This window comes from Microcaecilia unicolor, chromosome 10 (assembly GCF_901765095.1).
Source record: "Microcaecilia unicolor chromosome 10, aMicUni1.1, whole genome shotgun sequence".
Taxonomy (NCBI): domain Eukaryota; kingdom Metazoa; phylum Chordata; class Amphibia; order Gymnophiona; family Siphonopidae; genus Microcaecilia; species Microcaecilia unicolor.
Genome location: NC_044040.1, coordinates 14,538,695 through 14,556,348, shown reverse-complemented (window position 1 = coordinate 14,556,348; position 17,654 = coordinate 14,538,695). Strand labels below are relative to the sequence as shown.

Below are 17,654 nucleotides of genomic sequence, written 5' to 3'. Positions count from 1 at the left end.
CTGAAAATGGACGTGTGGCAAAATCAAAATTGGCGTGCGTCCATTTGGGGTCTGAGACCTTACCGCCAGCCATTGACCTAGCGGTAAAGTCTCACGCGGTAACCGGGCGGTAGTGACCTACACGCATCAAATGCCACTTGGCGTGTGTCTGAAAATAAAAATTATTTTTCGGACGCACGTATTGGACACGCACCAAAAATGAAATTACCGCAAATGCCACGCGGTAGCCAGGCAGTAACTCTATTTTGGGGCACATTGGGCAAGCGTAGACGCTTACGTGGCTTACTAAAAAGGCCCCTTAACATCCATGTATTAACTCAAAAGCATTGCTCTAGCAGGGTGGAATGGGTGAGGACTAGTTATTTAAAGCCAATGGATGTCTGTCAAGGCTTAGTCCTATTTTTTTCATTAATTTCTGCTGGTTACACAGGGCAAGAACCTGACCCCTCCAGTGGCTGGCGGCAATGTGAAACTGAACTATACAGTACTGATTGGTGAGAAGCCGTGTACCGTCACCGTGTCGGATGTCCAGCTGCTCTGTGAGTCTCCCAACCTCACTGGGCGACATAAAGTGCTGGTAAGTGGGCTGGACCCTGTATTGTCCCACTGTCTGTAACAGTTCTAGGTTTGGGGTCTTCCCAAGTGAACTCAACACAGAGGGATGGGGCAAGGGAGAAGGGTCATCATATGTATTTGGTGGATTCAGTTTTGAAATCTTCTCCCCTCCCTAGGTAGTACGAACATGAGTCACTAACATTTCAATCACTTGAATGTTCTATAAAAGTCATAAATATGTGGAAATATTGAGGTAATCCAAGAAGACAGGAGGAGGCCTCCATGGAGAGTCAAAGCAAAACAGCAAACGTAGAGGCTGACAAATGTGCAAACCAACAGGGAGATAATATAAAAAACCAGTTTATTCAGAATATTCACATCAAGGACCCGACACGATCCGTGTTTCAGCGCCAAAGCGCCTGCCTCAGGGGTCACAATCAACTTTCTCTGAGAAGAAGCTGATTGGCTTGAATGATTCCTTTATACGCACGTGGTTATAAAAACAAGTTAATCCACAGACAGAACAAAAGAACAGCCAACCGATCAGCAAACACCATGTGGATTAACTTGTTTTTACATTATGTTGCAATGGCGATAACCATTAACGGAATGGTAAGTACAGAGAAGAGTTACATTTAAAGGTACATAAGAATATCAAGCAAATTAGATGTTAAAGATAAAATATCAAGTGAATTAGGAGTAAATAAATAATTAATTCATAAGAGCAAGGACAAGGTAAAACGCTCAATAATGTCAATGTAATTAAAGTAACCAGGTTAAAGGAATGAATGTTGATTTGTTCTGGTGCTTTTTTGATGTCAAGTCTTTTATGAAGGATTCTTGTTATAAGTCTCTTTGAATAAGTTTGTCTTCAATAACTTCCGGAAGGTTAGTAGATTGTGCGTTGTCTTTATGTTCCTTCGTTACCCTCAGATTTATGCCGTCCAGCCCCGTCGCTTTGTGCATCTTTAGTTTAGCCAGCTCCTCCTGAACACAATCCTCTGAAAATCGTTCAGGGACTCCCACTCCTCCTTTCCTGTTTGTGTTTGTCCTGCTCCCGACCCTTCAGCTATGAACACAGAGAAGAAACAATTGTTAAGCAATTTTGCCTTATCTTTATCAGCTTCTACAGATTCCTCCCCAGTTTAGTAGCAATTGTGCACGCTGAAATTTGCGTGCCATATATAGAATCTGTCCATTACTATCTGTGAGCAGCATTGGCAGGGCCAGCTGAAGGGATGGTGGTGCCCTGAGCCAACTTCCTTTTGTGGCCACCTCCCCCCCCCCCTCCAAGGCATCGCTTCCAGCTACCCCCTCTCCTCCCTCCCATGGGTTTAGCAACTCTCCTTTCCTTGGGCGAGCTCCCCCCCCCCCAGTCCAGTCTCTCTTTCCTCCCGCTCATCGTCCTCCCCCCAGATCTGGCACTGCTCCCTCACTTCTTTCACTTACCCACAGTCCTGTAAAGTTTAACTTGGTTGCCAGCAACAGCAGCATGATAGGCTGCCTCCAGCCAGTCCTTGGGTCTTCCTCCTGCCTCCTCTGATGCCATTTCCTGTGAGTGAGTTACAGCAGAGGGAAGACCTAGGGGGTGCCTGAAGGCAGCCTGTCATTCTGCTGCTGTTGCTGCCAGCCACTGATATAAACTTTATAGGACCACGGCGGGGGAGTGAGGGAGCAGTGCCGGACCCACAGGGAAGGGGAAGAGAGAAGGGGGGAGACTGGACTGGGGGAAGGTGTTGGGGGAAGAAAGGTTTTAACCTGTAGGCCAAGGGAGGTCAGAAGCTGAGTATTTTGGTGCCCCTAATCACTGGTGCCCTGAGCCACAGCCTCACCTGGTCCAGTGGTTAAGTCGGCCCTGAGTATTGGGTGCTGGCCACAGTAGTTTTCCATGGATTTGCGGGCAATCACAGTAAATCTTGCAGTAAGAACATTTTACTTGCAAGATTTTTATCAAATCTTGAACGTATTCTCACCCCCTGTATTATTGATTAAAAATATATTGCTCCTTAAAAATACAAAATTGATCAAAGATCTGGTTAAGATGACATTTTAAGAGCAGCATTTCAGCCACTGTGACTGAAACAGCATTTCCTTCAAACGTTCTCGAGCTGGTGAATACCCTTATTATATGGTATCTAAACAACTGTAAGGCATGAAATTAATTTCCAGATTAAGCATTTTTCATTCCCACGTCGTCTTGGTTTGCTCTGGATAAGGCGCCCTTGGGTTGCCCTTTAACCCTTGCTGAGCTGTCTCCAAGGGCTTCACCTGCAGCTTGAACTCCTTAAGATTCAGTATCAGAAAGCAAAGGTATTTGAGCGTGAGCGTGTCCGGTCATTAAGCTCAGTTTTTGTGTGTAGAGCTTCCACGTTCCTGGCTGCGCTGCCTAGAGACTGTGAAGGATACTTGCAAACCTCATTTTCTGCATTTCTACCTCCTTAATTTTACTGCAATTAATGAATACACGAATTAAATGCTTTGCTAGTAGCATAGTCGCAGAAAGCATAATTTTCTGAACCATTAACATGGGCAAATAGTGATTTACATATGTAAATTAGATATTTGAAAATAGGTTTTAAAGTCAGCACGTGAAGGGCAGTTTTATAACGAGTATGCACCTGTAGTTACATGCACCAAGTGCTGAGATCTTTCTGCTTTATTAATGACCCAACAAGGGCTGTGTTTCGGTGTGGCTAATCCTGCTTCGGGGTCGATTCCACCAAGCAACACTGGGTGCGTGAGTGGTTGCTCAAAATGTAGTAGCTCAATACAGTGATAGTCTGCTCTGGTGAAACAGAACTGAAGGACTAGAGCGGAGCAGAATGCCAAAAAATTGCGCCATTTCATGGTGTTTCGCTCTATTTCACCAGAGCGGACTATCACTCTATTGAGCAACTACATTTTGAGCTGCGGTAAGAATCCAAATTAGTGTCAACACCAATAATTGATTAACAGCTCCTTAACTAACTAATTCCATGCACATCTACCCTGCACTGCCCTGGAGAAGTGGCCTAACGGTTAGTGCAGCGGGCCATGATCCTGGTGACCTGGGTTCAATTCCCACTGCAGCTCCTTGTGACCTTGAGCAAGTCACTTAACTGTCCATTGCCCCAGGTACATAGATTGTGAGAAAGTACCTGCGTATGATGTGTACGACGCTGCGTACACCTAGTAGTGCATGGGAGGAGTAGCCTAGTGGTTAGTGCAGTGGGGGAACTGGGTTCAATTCCCACTGCATCTCCTGGTAACCTTGAGTGAGGCACTTAACCCTTCCTCCAGTGGAGGAGTAGCCTAGTGGTTAGTGCAGTGGACTTTGATCCGGGGGGAAATGAGTTCAATTCCCACTGCAGCTCCTTGTGACTCTGGGCAAGTCACTTAACCCTCCATTGCCCCAGGTACAAATAAATACCTGTATATAATATGTAAGCCACATTGAGCCTGCCATGAGTGGGAAAGCACGGGGTACAAATGTAATAAAATAAAATAAGGGCTACTATATGGTGTACAGTTGGGGGTAGTGGGTTTTGGGTGGGTTTTGAGGGGCTCAGCAGACAAAATAAGGGAGCAACGGTGAGATGTGTACCTGGAAGCATGTTTTTGAAGTCCACTGCAGTGCCCCATTTATCTCCTGGGATTCTGGGGAACCAGTCTACTAAACACGCTGGCCCCTCCTACGTCCCAATGGCTTGATTTTGTGTATTTTGGACTTGGACGTTTTGTTTTTGAAAATAGACCAAAAAGCAAAATGTCCAGTTCACAAAACCTTGTTCAAAACAGTATTTTCGGGGGGGGGGGGGGGGGGGGGGGGGGGGGGGGGGGGGGGGGGAAGACATTTTTCTTTTTTGAAAATGACCTTTTCTGTTCAGATTTTGGATGGTTTTTTGCAAAACGTCCATAGTTGGACTTAGATGTCATATCAAAAAATAGCCCTCCATGCCTACTTTGTACTGTCATTTGAATATTTGACTGCTGTAATTGTCTATTGCTTATGCTTGATTTATTCTTACTGTACACCGCCTTGAGTGAAGTCTTTCAAAAAAGCGGTAAATAATAAATCCTAATAAAGAAAGAAATTGTGCACACATCTTTAGGCTTAAACCAGTGCTCTATAATTTTTTTTGTTACATTTGTACCCCGCGCTTTCCCACTCATGGCAGGCTCAATGCGGCAGGCAATGGAGGGTTAAGTGACTTGCCCAGAGTCACAAGGAGCTGCCTGTGCCTGAAGTGGGAATCGAACTCAGTTCCTCAGTTCCCCAGGACCAAAGTCCACCACCCTAACCACTAGTCCACTCCTCCACTGTTGCTACTATTTGAGATTCTACATGGAATGTTGCTATTCCACTAGCAACATTCCATGTAGAAGTTGGCCCTTGCAGATCACCAATGTGGCCGCGCAGGCTTCTGCTTCTGTGAGTCTGACATCCTGCACATACGTGCAGGACGTCAGACTCACAGAAACAGAAGCCTGCGCAGCCTTCTACATGGAATGTTGCTAGTGGAATAGCAACATTCCATGTAGAATCTCCAATAGTAGCAACATTCCATGTAGAATCTCCAATAGTATCTATTTTATTTTTGTTACATTTGTATCCTGCGCTTTCCCACTCATGGCAGGCTCAATGCGGCTTACATGGGGCAATGGAGGGTTAAGTGACTTGCCCAGAGTCACAAGGAGCTGCCTGTGCTTGAAGTGGGAATCAAACTCAGTTCCTCAGTTCCCCAGGACCAAAGGCCACCACCCTAACCACTAGGCCACTCCTCCACTGTTGCTACTATTTGAGATTCTACATGGAATGTTGCTATTCCACTAGCAACATTCCATGTATAAGTCGGCACTTGCAGATCACCAATGTGGCCGCGCAGGCTTCTGCTTCTGTGAGTCTGACGTCCTGCACATACGTGCAGGACGTCAGACTCACAGAAACAGAAGCCTGCGCAGCCTTCTACATGGAATGTTGCTAGTGGAATAGCAACATTCCATGTAGAATGTCCAATAGTAGCAACATTCCATGTAGAATGTCCAATAGTAGCAACATTCCATGTAGAATCTCCAATAGAATCTATTTTATTTTTGTTACATTTGTACCCTGCACTTTCCCACTCATGGCAGGCTCAATGCGGCTTACATGGGGCAATGGAGGGTTAAGTGACTTGCCCAGAGTCACAAGGAGCTGCCTGTGCCTGAAGGAATCGAACTCAGTTCCTCAGGACCAAAGTCCACCACCCTAACCACTAGGCCACTCCTCCACTGTTGCTACTATTTGAGATTCTACATGGAATGTTGCTATTCCACTAGCAACATTCCATGTAGAAGTCGGCCCTTGCAGATCACCAATGTGGCCGCGCAGGCTTCTACATGGAATGTTGCTAGTGGAATAGCAACATTCCATGTAGAATCTCCAATAGTATCTATTTTATTTTTGTTACATTTGTACCCTGCGCTTTCCCACTCATGGCAGGCTCAATGCGGCTTACATGGGGCAATGGAGGGTTAAGTGACTTGCCCAGAGTCACAAGGAGCTGCCTGTGCCTGAAGTGGGAATCGAACTCAGTTCCACAGTTCCCCAGGACCAAAGTCCCCCACCCTAACCACTAGGCCACTCCTCCACCATTTGTGCGCAGAGATGCTGGTACAGAATTGGCACTCGTCCTCTCCACTGCGGCACCCAACATGGGGCATCCAGTTATAGAATTGCCCCTTTTGTTTTTACCATGCATAATTTTAACTACACTTAGGTGAAGCATTCCCAGTTGAGTTGTGGCGGCAAAAAGAGAACGGACCGCTTGCCTGTTCACTTTTTGGGACTGGTTGAGTTTTGGGCAGGATCAGAAAATAACATGCGCTGATTGAACCTTTGGGTTTACTTGCTTTATATTCTGCATAAAATCTTCCTGCAGAAAAAGAGGTGAAAATATGCATAGGGACTTCGTAGCCATAGCAGGTTTTTGAAAGCTTAAGCACCAATTTTAATGAGAAAAACATCAAGGAATCTTTCACGTGCTCATCTTCCAATGTGGTATATATCATTCAGTGTAAAAAATGCAACAAAGGCTTCTACATTGGAGAAACAAGGCAGATGCTAAAGAAGAGATTTGATTTACGTGGACACCATATGAAAAATGCCAGTACCAATAAAGATGTCACGCCTGTGGGGCAACACTTTACAAAACCAGAACACTGTACCAGTGAGAATCCTGAAAGGAAACTTTAAAACAATACAGGAACGTAAGACCTTTGAAGTCAGAATGATTAAATATTTTGATACCCACCAGACAGGACTTAACAAAGATCTGGGTTTTTTAGCCCATTATAAACCATAAAATTGTACTACTTTGTCACCCTCCTGTCTCCATGCATATCTCCCTGTCCCTCATCCACCGGACTCTTCCTGTGTCTCACCTATCCACCCCATCCTGTTAGACTGTCACTACATAGTAACATAGTAACATAGTAGATGACGGCAGAAAAAGACTTGCACAGTCCATCCAGTCTGCCCAACAAGACAACTCATGTGTGCTACTTTTGTGTATACCCTACTTTGATTTGTACCTGTGCTCTTCAGGGCACAGACCGTATAAGTCTGCCCAGCACTATCCCCGCCTCCCACCACCGGCTCTGGCACAGACCGTATAAGTCTGCCCAGCGCTATCCCTGCCTCCCAACCTCCAGTCCCGCCTCCCACCACTGGCTCTGGCACAGACCGTATAAGTCTGCCCGCACTATCCCCGCCTCCCAACCTCCAGCCCCGCCTCCCACTACCGGCTCTGCTATCCAATCTCGGTTAAGCTCCTGAGGATCCTTTCCTTCTGAACAGGATTCCTTTATGTTTATCCCACGCATGTTTGAATTCCGTTACCGTTTTCCTCTCCACCACCTCCTGCGGGAGGGCATTCCAAGCATCCACCACTCTCTCCGTGAAGAAATACTTCCTGACATTTTTCTTGAGTCTGCCCCCCTTCAATCTCATTTCATGTCCTCTCGTTCTACCGCCTTCGTATCTCCGTATTCCTTTATGTTTATCCCACGCATGTTTGAATTCCGTTACCGTTTTCCTCTCCACCACCTCCCGCGGGGAGGGCATTCCAAGCATCCACCACTCTCTCCGTGAAGAAATACTTCCTGGAATGCTTTGATGTTTCACTTCTATATACTGTCATGTACCAGCATTTACTTATTTCCGATCTGAGGAAGAAGGGCAACCTTCGAAAGCTAATCAAGAAATGTATTAAGTTATGTGTAGTACCGGAAGACTGGAGGGTAGCCAATGTTACTCCGATTTTTAAGAAGGGTTCCAGAGGAGATCCGGGAAATTATAGACCGGTGAGTCTGACGTCGGTGCCGGGCAAGATGGTGGAGGCTATTATTAAGAATAAAATTGCAGAGCATATACAAAAACATGGACTGATGAGACAAAGTCAGCACGGATTTAGTGAAGGGAAGTCTTGCCTCACCACTCTAATGCATTTTTTGAGTGGGTAAGCAAACATGTGGACAATGGGGAGCCGGTTGATATTGTATATCTGGATTTTCAGAAGGCGTTTGACAAAGTGCCGCACGAAAGACTCCTGAAGAAATTGCTGAGTCATGGAATCGGAGGTAGGGTATTATTATGGATTAAGAACTGGTTGAAAGATAGGAAGCAGAGAGTAGGATTGCGTGGCCAGTATTCTCAGTGGAGGAGGGTAGTTAGTGGGGTCCCGCAGGGGTCTGTGCTGGGTCCGTTGCTTTTTAATGTATTTATAAATGACCTAGAGATGGGAAATAAACTAGTGAGGTAATAAATTCGCCGATGACACAAAATTATTCAGGGTCGTCAAGTCGCAGGAGGAATGTGAACGATTACAGGAGGACCTTGCGAGACTGGGAGAATGGGCGTGCAAGTGGCAGATGAAGTTCAATGTTGACAAGTGCAAAGTGATGCATGTGGGTAAGAGGAACCCGAATTATAGCTACGTCTTGCAAGGTTCCGCGTTAGGAGTTACGGATCAAGAAAGGGATCTGGGTGTCGTCGTCGATGATACGCTGAAACCTTCTGCTCAGTGTGCTGCTGCGGCTAGGAAAGCGAATAGAATGTTGGGTGTTATTAGGAAGGGTATGGAGTCCAGGTGTGCGGATGTTATAATGCCGTTGTATCGCTCCATGGTGCGACCGCACCTGGAGTATTGTGTTCAGTACTGGTCTCCGTATCTCAAAAAAGATATAGTAGAATTGGAAAAGGTACAGCGAAGGGCGACGAAAATGATAGTGGGGATGGGACGACTTTCCTATGAAGAGAGGCTGAGAAGGCTAGGGCTTTTCAGCTTGGAGAAGAGACGGCTGAGGGGAGATATGATAGAAGTGTATAAATAATGAGTGGAATGGATCGGGTGGATGTGAAGCGACTGTTCACGCTATCCAAAAATACTAGGACTAGAGGGCATGAGTTGAAGCTACAGTGTGGTAAATTTAAAACGAATCGGAGAAAATTTTTCTTCACCCAGCGTGTAATTAGACTCTGGAATTCGTTGCCGGAGAACGTGGTACGGGCGGTTAGCTTGACGGAGTTTAAAAAGGGGTTAGATAGATTCCTAAAGGACAAGTCCATAGACCGCTATTAAATGGACTTGGAAAAATTCCGCATTTTTAGGTATAACTTGTCTGGAATGTTTTTACGTTTGGGGAGCGTGCCAGGTGCCCTTGACCTGGATTGGCCACTGTCGGTGACAGGATGCTGGGCTAGATGGACCTTTGGTCTTTCCCAGTATGGCACTACTTATGTACTTATGTACTTATGTACTTATGTCCAATAAAAAGGTATCATCTTATTCCCTTTTCCATGTTTTATTTTGTTTTATTTCTATTGATTACCTTAATGAGAAAAAAAAAGCAGTGTTCATCAATACTGCAGACTTTGTCAAAATGACTATATTGTTTTGGCAAAACACAGGGTTTACTATAATTTACAAAGATATATTTATAAACATTACATTAGAAATGGAATTACCACCTAGGCTGTGCGATCAGAAAGCTTTATGTGTCTCTTGAGTACCGAGGGTATTGGCTTTCAGTTTTGTGGCTTTTACTAAAACATGCAGACCATTCAAGGATGAAGGCAAACCAAGCAATCGTCTTGAGTTTCTAGGAAAATTATACCAGTCCCAGATATTCTAGTAGGAATTTTAATAGATCTGAAAATCCAAAATCTGTCTTGGCTTTTCTGAGTACATAAAGCAAAACTCAAAAATCCTGCCAGAGTGCATCTTCAAGTTTGAAATTCATCTGAATTTGCATGCCTAATTCAAAAATCTGCAAATCTGGCCACCTTCTGGAAATTAACTTAGTAGGTGCAAAATTCAGCTCATTAGCTAGTTAGCTAACCAGGTGGTGGGCTGAATATTGGAATTTATTTTGCAACTCCACTTCTGTGACAACGTCCTTCCGAGAGCATTCCTGCCCACTCAATCCTCCCCCCCCCCCCCCACCCCCCAGAACAGCCCTCTCCTCAAGATCTTCCCACACAGAAGGGAATCCTAAGCTTTCCCCCTTCCGAAAGCCCTCTACCCATCATTCTGTTGGATCTCTGGGCCTAAGTCAGAGGTTCCCTGGTGGTTTAGGGGTCACATGGGCAGGAGCCATCCTCAGTCACTCTTGCCAACTCCAGATGCAAAATGGCAGCCATGATCTCTACAGAAACCTAGCAATAGCACCACGAGACTATTGCCAAAAGAACACCATCGTTTTGTATCCTGAGCTGGTAGGAGCATGGGCGATTGGGAATTTCTGCTGCTCGTACAATCCTAGTCCACCAGGGAACCCCTGATATAGGTCAGGGGGGCCCTACAGGTGGGTGCTTGGGGACCTATTGGAGGTCTTTGCTGGGGGATTTGGGAGGAGAGATGCTCAGGAGGTGGATTTGCAAAAATAATTCAACCCGCCACCTGGTTAAGGTAATTGGGTATCGGGCTGACCATTGCACCTACCTGGGAAGTGGCCAGAGCCCTATAATCAATGCTGGTTGACAGATAGATACCAACACTGATTATTGGGGCTGGATTTAGACTGTGCACCATGGGCTTAACATTGGGGTGATCGTCTTTACTGTATAAGAAAGGTATTCCCAGTTCCACTGCCACTTTGTTGACTGTGTAGTTTTTTTCTGTGTCTGATGAAGTAAACTCTTTCTTCAGTAGGAGGTTAGGGATAAATATTAGTACATTTTTGGATTGGCTGTCTATTAGCTGTTGATCCATTAATTGCTCTCCTAAAGGGCACGTCACAATGTGTTTAGTAAATGGCTGAGACCTGTGACAGCGGTGCATCCATCCAGGTATTCATCTGCTTCTCAGCTGAGAGAGATTAACTCTGACTCCTCAGTGGAAGAACGAACAGCTGCCAGCACATTCCCCATGGTTTCCACGTCTGGCTTCCATCCTCCCCTGGTTCATGGGGGACGATAACTGAGCCCACTTCGGGATGGCTCGGGAGCATAAAGCTTTTCTTTTCAATGGTCTTTGTACCTTCTTGCATATTTTCACCAGACTGACAAAGCCCAGTGAGTGGTCTGAAGCCCTCTGCCAATGTTCCTTTTTCTCCAGATGCAAAGAGTTAGTTTAAGTGGTACCAGATTGTGTGCCTGTGAAGTGAGTTTGTCATGTTTTCCCTTTGGATTTTATGCTGAGAAGGCATGTCAAAGCGTATTATTTAAGAACCATCGCTGCAAAGAAAGAACAGAGGACACCACATTGGCATTAAAGCAGTTTGGTTATGTTTCCAAATACCTCTGTACATTGTAGGAATATTAATAAAGGAACAGCTGTCAATCATCAAACGATGGAATCCTAAATCCTCATCAATGATCATGTTTTGAAGTGAGTTTTTGTTTTTATATGTCAAATGAAACGTCTGCATTTTATAAACTGGGATCGCTCACAAAAAGGATCCATGTAAACATGAACCAGTCTGATATTCAAAGCACTTGTCCAGGGATAAGTACATTGATATTCAGCACCATTATCTGTATAATGCCTCTGAAAATCAATGAAGACAGCTCCAATGCTATCTGGATTGTGCCAGGGTGATTGGGAAGAATGAGAGCAGAGCAGGAGTTATCAGGATTGTTATCCTAAGCTGTCCAGATAGCAGTGCTGAAACTCATCATGCACCAGATATTACCAGGGGTTGGTGGTTACTTGCTTTGTCTGTTTGTCTCAACTCTGTCTCTGTACAGTGCCGTGTGTACATGGAGGGGCATAATCGAACGGGGCGCCCAAGTTTTCCTGAGGGTGTCTTCACAGGACGTCCCCGCGAAGGGGCGGGGAAACCTGTATTATCAAAACAAAATGGGTGGCCATCTTTCATTTCGATAATACGGTTGGGGACGCCTAAATCTACACATTTAGGTCGACCTTAGAAATGGTCGTCCCTAGAGATGGTCATCCCCAATTTTTGGCGATAATGGAAACCAAGCATGCCCATCTCAGAAATGACCAAATCCAAGCCCTTTGGTTGTGGGAGGAGCCAGCATTCGTAGTGCACTAGTCCCCCTGACATGCCAGGACACCAACCGGGCACCCTAGAGGGCACTGCAGTGGACTTCAGAAAAAGCTCCCAGTTGCATAGCTCCCTTACCGTGTGTGCTGAGCCCCCCAATACCCTCCCCCAAACCCACTCCCCACATCTGTACGCCACTACCATAGCCCTTACGGATGAAGGGGGGACCTAGATGTGGGTACAGTGGGTTTTTGTGGTGGGTTTTGGAGGGCTCACATTTACCACCACAAGTTTAACAGGTGGGGGGGATGGGCCTGGGTCCGCCTGCCTGAAGTGCACTGCAGTACCCACTAAAACGTCTTCAGGGACCTGCATACTGCTGTCATGGAGCTGGGTATGATATTTGAGGCTGGCATAGAGGCTGGAAAAATATTTAAAAAAATTTTTTTAGAGTGGGAGGGTGTTAGTGACCACTGAGGGAATAGGGGGAGGTCATCCTCGATTCCCTCCGGTGGTCATCTGGTCATTTAAGGCACATTTTTGTGGTTTGGTCGTAAAAAAAAAGGACCAAATAAAGTCATCCAAGTGTTCGTCAGGGACGCCCTTCTTTTTTCCATTATCGTCCGAGGACGCCCATGTGTTAAGCAGGCCCCAGTCCCGCTTCCGACACACCCCTGGGAACTTTGGTCGTCCCCACAATGGAAAGAAGTTGAGGGCGCCCAAAATTGGCTTTCAATTACGCCGATTTGGGCGACCCTGGGAGAAGGACGCCCATCTCCCGATTTGTGTCGAAAGATGGGCACCCTTCTCTTTCGAAAATGAGCCCACTAGTCACACTGTACAAGTATTTATTTGTAGTATTAGTTGTAGAAAGGCGAATGCAGCTTGAAACATTTGGCAGATACCCAGACTACAATGGAAATCATTGTCAAAGATTGGCACCTGTTGATTTATGACAGTCCCTTAAATTTACTGAAATGTAAGAGTCTGGACGGGAGATTTCAAAACCCAACTGAAGGTCCTATTATTTCATACAATGGGTAGAGACTTAAATCATTTGGAGCAACAGAATGCCTTGAGTTCCAAGAGACAGTCTTCTCTTGTCATGAGCAGTATTAGGGTGTACCAGGGAGATGCCCTTTCTTGGTATAAGTTATGTACAATACCAGAAAGGAGGTCAAAGGCTTGGTAACATAATGCCAACTGAGTTTTTCACTCACTTTGGAAGCTAAAGAGATTGAGACCATTTTTCTCTAAATCTGTCTTTTGTACTTTGGTTCAATCCTTTGTCCTCACCAAATTCGACTATTGCAATTCCATCTATGCTGCTTGTCTTATATGTAGATCTCCTTGCTTCGCCAAAGCCACTCCTCTTTTAAATGAGCTACATTGGTTACCAATAAGAGATAGAATATCTTTCAAATTAAGCATTTTCATTCACCAAATCCTGGTTGGTCAAGCCCCATCATATATGAATAAACATGTTATTTATAGGTGATATATTAAATAAAATAGGAATGTGAGCCCATTGTCAGTTTCCTGTAATCAACCACAAATGGCCTATGACAGTGGTTCTCTGGGCAAACCTAGCTAGTCAGGTTTTCAGGATACCCACAATTAGTATGCATAAGATAGATTTGCATACATGTATCTCATGCATATTCATTATGGATATCCTGAAAACTTGACTGGTTGGGTATGTCTTGAGGACTGAGTTGAGAACCTCTAGTCTCCAGGAATCTAGCTCTGTAATTTATTGACAGTCTATACTGGCAGCTTCCAAGATGTGCAGCAAAATCTAAGTGAAGTGTGCAATGATAGGAATCCTTTTTAGTAACTTTCTCAGTCAGAAAAGCTTTTGATGTCACACCAGCGAGAATCAAAAATCAATGGAAAATGTTCAGTCCAACTCTGGTTTGCCCACAGGCTCGAGTAGGTGGAATGGAATTCTCCCCAGGGATGGTCTATATCACTCCGGACAGCCCCCTGAGCCTGCCTGCCATTGTCAGCATCGCTGCAGCTGGTGGGCTGCTCATTGTTTTCATCGTGGCTGTGCTGATCGCCTACAAGCGCAAATCCCGTGAAAGTGACCTGACCCTGAAGAGGCTACAGATGCAGATGGATAACTTGGAATCCCGAGTTGCCCTGGAGTGCAAAGAAGGTAAGAGGGTGTGTGAATGATGCTTAGCTTCAGACAGCTAGACCTGGTTTAACTGATTTATCTGGGTTTTTAGGTTTTAACCAAACACCGATAAAGTACTCCTGGTGCAAATAAAGAACTCTCTGAGCACACCGCCCGTACTCTCATCCACTCTCTCATTACCTCATTACCTCTCTCATTACCTCATTACCTCTCACCTTGACTACTGCAACCTACTCCTCACTGGTCTCCCACTTAACCATCTATCCCCCCTTCAATCTGTTCAGTACTCTGCTGCGCGTCTTATCTTCCGCCTAGACCGATATACTCATATCACCCCTCTCCTCAAGTCACTTCACTGGCTTCCGATCAGGTACCGCATACAATTCAAGCTTCTCTTATTAACCTACAAATGCACTCAATCTGCAGCCCCTCATTACCTCTCTACCCTCATCTCCCCTTACGCTCCTACCCGTAACCTCCGCTCACAGGACAAATCCCTCCTCTCAGTACCCTTCTCCACCACCGCCAACTCCAGGCTCCGCCCTTTCTGCCTCACCTCACCCTATGCGTGGAATAAACTCCCTGAGCCCATACGCCAAGCCCCCTCCCTGCCCATCTTCAAATCCTTGCTCAAAGCCCACCTCTTCAATGTCGCCTTCGGCACCTAACCTCTACACCTCTATTCAGGAAATCTTGACTGCCCCAACTTGACATTTCGTCCTTTAGATTGTAAGCTCCTTCGAGCAGGGACTGTCCTTCTTTGTTAAACTGTACAGCGCTGCGTAACCCTAGTAGCACTCTAGAAATGTTAAGTAGTAGTAGTAGTAGAATAAGTATTTACTAGATAAATAGCAGAAAACCACCACTTCCCCTAGTATTCCCTCACCCCTCCTCTGACTTGTCTTGGATTCGCCACTCAGTTTTTGTGTCTTTTCTGCACAGACGTACATATTTGTTTCCACCAGAAAAGGTACCCATCAATGTTACCTGTGGCACAAAAGACGCGAATAAATTCCAATAGTTTGTACCTTGTAAGAACCCGTAAGGAAGGTAATATGCAGAAGAAATACATGCTAGTAATAATCAGGTCAGCCACATCCAATGATCTAGCAATTGTGAAACATATGAGTTAAAAATCCAGTTATGACAAGCTTGACCTGTTTCGGCCTAAGAGTCTGCTTCAGGGGCACATCAAAGAAAACCATCACATAGAAACAAGAACAAAACAAATAAAAATGTAAAAAAAAAAAATCAAAAGTAAAATGAAATAGAAAGGAAGAAAAATAGAATTAAAGATTGTTACTGTAAACAAATATACCCAGAATCTTACTACCCAGATGCTATTTCGTCAGGATTTGGGCTTGTTTTGTTTATAATGATACGTGGTCATCTAGGTGTCTTTATAAAATAGTCTATCAGTACAGTAGTGACTTTCTATTTCAATTATGATTGTTTGTGATGTAAGTGATTGTATTAGTATTGTACTGTTGTTTAAAAAATAAATAAAAATTAAAGTAAAAAAAAAAAACCCTCCAAAATCTATAAAAATAGGCACTTTCCTTCCCTATTTACCTACAACAAGTCATTAGTAGGCGTGTGCAGCTCGAAGATTTTCATGTCATGTTGTTTCCTTGTCATTTACAGGAGTGTTCATTTTGTTTGGAGGGGGGGGGGGGTGACTTTTTTTTTTGTTACAGGAGCAATTTGTTAAAAGTGCACACTCTTTCAAAAGATTGTCAATAGAAATCAAACAAAATAAAACATGGAAAAGAAAATAAGATGATACCTTTTTTATACATTTCTTGATTAGCTTTCGAAGGTTGCCCTTCTTCGTCAGATCGGAAATAAGCTTATTTCCGATATGACGAAGAAGGGCAACCTTCGAAAGCTAATCAAGAAATGTATTAAGTTATGTCCAATAAAAAAGGTATCATCTTATTTTCTTTCCATGTTTTATTTTGTTTGATTTCTATTGATAACCTTAAGAGTGGACTAACACGGCTACCACACCTCTCTATTTAACATGTAGAACCCCAAAGAGTAGCAACATTCCATGTAGAATCCCAAAGAGTAGCAACATTCCATGTAGAAGAAGGGCAACCTTCGAAAGCTAATCAAGAAATGTATTAAGTTATGTCCAATAAAAAAGGTATCATCTTATTTTCTTTTCCATGTTTTATTTTGTTTGATTTCTATTGATAACCTTAAGAGTGGACTAAAACGGCTACCACACCTCTCTATTTAACATGTAGAACCCCAAAGAGTAGCAACATTCCAAGTAGAATCTCAAAGACTAGCAAGATTCCATGTAGAATCTCAAACAGTAGCAAGATTCCATGTAGAAGAAGGGCAACCTTCGAAAGCTAATCAAGAAATGTATTAAGTTATGTCCAATAAAAAAGGTATCATCTTATTTTCTTTTCCATGTTTTATTTTGTTTGATTTCTATTGATAACCTTAAGAGTGGACTAACACGGCTACCACACTCCTCTACTTTCAAAAGATTGCAAACTATTAATGGCACTCGAGAAAACATTTCCTTTGTCATTTCAAACAAATGCACACTTCTAGTTGTTAAGCGTATATTTTTACTCTTGTATAGCCTATAGAGTTTTATTAATACCTGTTTCTTGTATATAAAGCTGTTTTCCCCTAAGGAGGCACTTTTCAAACTGTCTGTATTGGCACAAGAAACATTCGTTCTTTTTTTCCAGCAGGCTGCAGAAACAATTTATATTTTATTCTATTTATTTATTTATTGCACTTGTATCCCACATTTTCCCACCTATTTGCAGGCTCAATGTGGCTTACAAAGACCTGTTATGGCAACGCCATTTCAGGGTAAAGAGATACAATTGGTGTTACAAATATATTAAGAGTAACAAGGCTAACGGTCGATCGAATCAAGCAATTGTGGGAAGAAGGCAGTTATAGTAAGGGAGGAGTGATGAAGTGTTGTGGTTAGTTATGGGTTCTCATGGTAAGCTTTGGTGAAGAGATAGGTTTTCAGTGATTTAGGAAAGCTCGTTATTTTGTTAATTGTTTTCAAATGGTTTGGAAGTGTATTCCACGTCTGCGTACTTATGTATGAAAAGCTGGATGCGTGAGTTAGTTTGTATTTTAATCCTCTACAGTTGGGGAAGTGAAGATTGAGAAAAGTGTGGGCAGATCTTTTAGCATTTCTGGATGGAAGGTCCACAAGGCCAAGCATGTAGGACGGGGCGTCTCCGTCAATAATTTTATGAACAATCGTACAGATTTTGAACGTGGTCCGTACTTTAAGTGAAAGTGTACGCACGCTCTTGACTGAACTTGTAACCATTACAAAGTCTGCACGATTGCTTGCACCTGGTTGTTTTTTTTTTTTTTTTCATTCCATTTGGTATAACTTGAAAAGTGTGCACAGAGTGTTGAAAAAGCACATAACGTTTTGTTTCCTGACCTAAATGTTCCCCAGGAAGGCTTGCTCTCTAGGGGTCCTTTT

The 17,654-nt window shown here is 44.0% G+C and overlaps 1 protein-coding gene across 1 annotated transcript in view; it reads left to right on the top strand.

The window, feature by feature from the left end:
• LOC115478998 (plexin-A4-like) overlaps positions 1–17,654 on the top strand; it is a 950,498-nt gene that overhangs the window by 762,441 nt on the left and 170,403 nt on the right. The window contains 2 exon segments of the mRNA XM_030216702.1: positions 431–577; positions 13,954–14,188. Of these exon segments, the coding sequence (XP_030072562.1) occupies positions 431–577; positions 13,954–14,188 (382 nt within the window).